Genomic DNA, 4,706 nt, shown 5'->3' on the forward strand with positions numbered 1-4,706 from the left:
GCCGGAGCCCGGGCCGTTGGCTACCACCGGAGGGGGCTGACCCGGCGGGGGCGCAGCGTCAGCGCTTCCACCCGCGCCGCCGGGCTCGGCCAGGTCCAGGAAGGCCTGGCGCAGCAGGGCCGGGCTTTCTCCAAGCGCGCAGCCGAGCGCCGAGGGCGGCTGGGGCGGGGGCTGTAGGTAGGTGGGCACTGGAAGCCCGCCTGGGGTCCGCGGAGGCCAGAACATGCAGAAGGGCGGGTAGAAAGCGTCCTTGCGGCCCGCGGGCCAGAACAGGCCAGATAGGCCGGCCTTCGGCGCCGCGCCCGCACCGCCCGCGCCCCCCAGGGCCTCGGCGGCGGCGCCCGCGTCCTCCTTCTTGTGGCACAAGCCGAAGGCGGCGGCTGCGGCCGGGAAGGTGTAGGGATGCGGGAAGAGCCCCCCGCAGCCCGGGAACTTCTGTAGCACTCCCCCGAAAGAGCCCTTGCTGGGCACCGGAATGACCGGGTAGCTGCGCGGGCCTTTGGCGCCAGCCGCCGCGCCCGCGCCCGCGCCGGCGCCAACGCTGGTCACGCAGCCGCCCCCGGCGCCACCCCCTCCCGCCCCGGCGCCGCCAGAGGCCGCGGCCACCGAGAGGCTGGCGGCGGCGGCCGAGAGGCTGGCTGCAGCCACGACGGCCGCCTCCTGCAGCGAGTCGTCGTCGTCGTCGAAGCGCGGCCGCTTGTGATGGGCATGGGGCGCGCCGGTTAGCTCGGCCAGGGGTGGAGGCGGCGGCGGGGGCGGGGGCGCCCCCAGCAGGTGCGGACCCAGTAGTCCCCCGCCTCCAGCCACCGCAGCTGCCGCTGCCACAGCGGCCGCCTTGACGGAGCTGAGCGGGTGGCAGGCGGGGTGTGCGCCAGGCTGGGGCAGCGCGCGCTTTCGGCTGCCGCCGTTGAACATGGCCTTGACATCCTCCCAGGCGAAGACTAGCTCGTCCTGGGGACTCTTGTCAGTGAGCTTGAGATGACGGCGCCACGAGTTGAAGTTGGCTGCGTCCGGCTGCGTGTACTTGGCGTCGGGCGTACGGTGCGAGTGGAAGATGAACTTGTTGGGTGAGAAGTACATGTTGCAGTAGCTGCATTTGATGCACTTGGCGCGGGAGCTGTTGTAGCGCGCGGGAATGAAGCTACCGCGGCAGCCCCAGGCGCACTCGTGAGACACGTCGAAGGCGAAGTTGTCGGGCAGCTTGGGGGGCCTGTTTTCGCCTAGGAACGACTTGCACAAGCGCTCGGCTTCTCGCTTGGTGATCATCCCGCAGCGGCGCGATGAGATAGGCATGGCTCCGGCGCGCCGCAGGATCTCCAGCTGCACCGGCGTGCACTGCACGCACGTGATGCCCAGCGCCACACGACGGTTGTGGATCTCGTTGTAGCTGAAGTTCTTGAGGAGAGTGTTGGAGATCTGTGCCAGGCACAGGCGCTCCTGCCCGTCGATCACCAACGACACGATGGGAATGCCGTAGAGGATCACCTGGCCCACCTGGTTGGGTTTGAGGTTGGCGTGGCCTGGCCGTGGCTGGCTCAGCGCGTCGGGCTGGAAGGCGCTCGACGGCGATGCCAGCAGGATGTCGTTGGGCCCCGGCAGCGGGCTGGAAGCCATTTCCTCCGTCGCGGAAGCCCGGGCCGAGCCCTCCGGGTCTTTCTTGGAGGCTGGAATGGAAAGGAGAAAGCGTTGACTAGAGTCTTTTCAGTCTAAAACAGAGGGGTGGGTTGACTTGCTAACTAAAGAATTATAACGACTCCCCCTTGCTCTGGCTAAGACAAGATTAGCGCTGGGCAAAGGGACCAAGTTTCAGACACAGAGGTCATCCCTCTTACTTGTCTTCAAGGTTGCCCTTTGGAAATGCAGGGGTTGGAAGTACTTTTTTTCTATTCTAAACATCCAAAGTAACAACTACGGGTTTAACAAAATGCAATCAATTCCTAAGAAACTCAAAAACGTATCCCCGATTTATAGAAGCTATTAGAATGAAATGGCATACCTGCTAGAAATTGGGAAGTAACGACAGTTGTAACTACTACAAAGTATAAAAATTATGGAAAACTGGGGGTTGGTTATCAAAACCCAAATTTAAAAAGACCATTTACATTTGCTTAAAAATAGATTGATTCTGGTTGAAAAAAATAAATCCAAAAATTTAAAAAAGTGATTTTTTTGGTGGTACTTATGGTTTCCGTGGGGGGAAATGCACTACTGCTCGAGACACAACTTATTAAAGCAAAACGAAATCCCTCCTCCCCCATCTTTGCCATTAGATATTTCGATACTGTAATTAGAATTTTTTTGGAAAGATAGGAAAATGTACAAAGCCATATGCATGATTGCACCAAAATAGGCCGTCTTACTTTCAATCTTTCAAAAGCCACTTGCTGAACTCAGTGGTTCTGATTCCAAAGATAGTTTCAGAGGATGAAGTTGTAGATGTGTAGGCATTGAACAACTGTTTTCTGTCATTTCATGACAATGAGCAAATAAACACAGGTGATTTTGTGAAAGCCCAGAAACTGTGTAAAGAAACTAACAATTCGTGGCGATCATTACTGGTGGGCTTTAAAAGGCCAATTTAGTTGTGAGATGAACCACTTTCTGTGACACTTCTTTTTCTGATCTAGGTAGATATCTCTGTATCTGTAAGAGGGAAAAGCTGACCCGCAGTTTAGATAATTCGTGGACCAGGTAATCTGTGGGAGTGTTCAAAGCAGAAGCCCAGGATGGGGCCTGCGGTAAAATTTCTATCATCTTTGGTCATTGGGATACCATAAAACGGGGAAATATCCAGTAAATTGAAAACACACAAAAAGCAAGCGAAAGAAATCTTTGCGATAAACGCTGCTAAATCAAAACCAACAAAGTTGTTCATTCCCTAGGAAGACAGGACAGTGACCTTTCCACAGCTACATGTCATGTGGGGTGCCGCTGCGACCACTACCTTTTGCCCTGATAAATCACCGATGGCGGAAAGCATTGCCACTCCTGGCCAAGTACACTGGAGTTTGCTATACAGCGATTTCAGAGGATATACTATCTTACCCTTTCACCCAAATTGCCATGTCCTTGCCCTCTCTGGGCCCCTGCGACATCTATCCCGATGCCTTTGCCCTGCTGCCCCCTGGATCCTCAGCTCTCATTACCTTCCGCGGCCTCCGGGAAGGCTGAACAAACCTCGACGCGATCAAACGAGACGAGAGCCTGGCTTGTCACTTCGGATGGATCAGAGACAATATTTCCAGGGGACAGAGCGTTAAATGGCAGTTCAAGGCGCAGTGTGATACCTGGGCCTAACATAACCGGCCCTAGCTTCACCGAATGGTCCTTCAATACCCATTTCCCTCCCAAACAGGGTTCTCGGGATCTTAATAAGACCCTGGGATAACGGGAACTCTCGCTGCGGAGCAACTGCGCTCCGCGGGCCCAGCCCTGGCGGAGAGCTGACTTTACATTCGAGACCCGCAACCTTAGCAGCTGTAGACTGGGCAGGTGCTTCCTCCTGGGTGCCCTCCACTGTCACCCCAAACCCTCCCAGAAACTCCTGTAAGAGCAGAGACAGCAATAAGAGGGTTGAGGTTGGGGGGGGGATTAAAGCGGGTGGGGGGAGAGGGGACAAAAGTTAGTTGACCTGAGAAGGGAAGCTGGCGAACTTGCCTGTCCGACTCAGGAGCCAGCGACCCCCAACTTAACTCCCCTGGCTCCCAGACCAGCCGCCGCCGCAGCCCGCCGCTGCCCCTCAGCCTAACCCGGAACACCGCGCCGCTGGGACGTTCAACTGTGTGCGGAGGCAGGGCCGGCGGGTTCAGCAGTACCTGGTAACCCTTAGGTGTCTTTACGCGCGTAGCTGCCGGCCCATCTTCCGAGGGCGCTCGGAGGCGAAGCATCCAAGCGGGTCCTCGAATCCAGCGGGCGGGACTCGGGAGGGCTCCGTGTGAAGATCCTGGCGCTCGTCGGCGCTAATGGCGCTCGAACCCCGGGCTCGGGGAGAACGACAGCCTGAATTGTGGCGGGGCGTCCCCTCGACCGCAGAAAGTGTGGGCGCGCGGAAACCCGCGGCAGGCGAGCCCCAGGTGGAGCGCAGTCTGACAGCGTCTTTCTCTGTCTCTGAACTCCTGTCGGACCGAGGGGACGCCACCCAGCGGGCAAGGTGACGTCACCGTCTCCCTGACACTCCACATTAAAGGGCTGGCATGTTACAGGGTGGGAGGGGGGAGGAAAAGCGAGATCGAGCCACATCGAGATCCTTTCTCAGCAGGCAAGAAAGCTAACACCTAACCAACCCTCAACTGACAACAACCTCTCCAACCCCAGAGCAAAAAACGCAGCCAATAGTGCTGTAGCAGCAGATCTGATTTAGGAGTGGAGAGTCGAACAGTCTGCGTGCATCCTGGGGACCTGAATCCTGGAGGCCCCGGATTGTAGAAGGACGTCTCTAAATTGACTGTATCCGTGCCCGTTGCTGTCCCCTCCCCTTATTTCTCTGAATCCCCCTCCTTCGTGAATGATTCCTCTGGTACACGGTGCAAACCAGTAGCCTCACTGTACCTCCGAAGACACAGAAACCACAGTCAGCTGGAGAATAGATTAACTTCATTGCCTCTTTTGAAACACTGCGAAATGAGAAAAAGGAGAGAAGTTTCTGTGTGGGGTTCCCAGTCTAGAAACTTGGAAGGAAGCATGAAGAGTGTTCTTGCTTTTGAATA

The 4,706-nt window shown here is 57.0% G+C and overlaps 1 protein-coding gene across 1 annotated transcript in view; it reads right to left on the minus strand.

Annotated features, from left to right (window-relative positions):
• SKOR2 (SKI family transcriptional corepressor 2) overlaps window positions 1-3,898 on the minus strand; it is a 42,136-nt gene extending 38,238 nt beyond the window's left edge. The window contains exons 1-2 of the mRNA XM_046025977.1: window positions 3,816-3,898; window positions 1-1,664 (exon numbers count right to left, since the gene is read on the minus strand). The exon at window positions 1-1,664 is cut by the window's left edge and continues 984 nt beyond it. Of these exons, the coding sequence (XP_045881933.1) occupies window positions 1-1,614 (1,614 nt within the window). The 5' untranslated portion in view covers window positions 1,615-1,664; window positions 3,816-3,898. The remainder of the gene's footprint in view (window positions 1,665-3,815) is intronic.
• Window positions 3,899-4,706: the final 808 nt, after the last annotated feature.

Source organism: Meles meles, chromosome 12, assembly GCF_922984935.1.
Source record: "Meles meles chromosome 12, mMelMel3.1 paternal haplotype, whole genome shotgun sequence".
Taxonomy (NCBI): Eukaryota; Metazoa; Chordata; class Mammalia; order Carnivora; family Mustelidae; genus Meles; species Meles meles.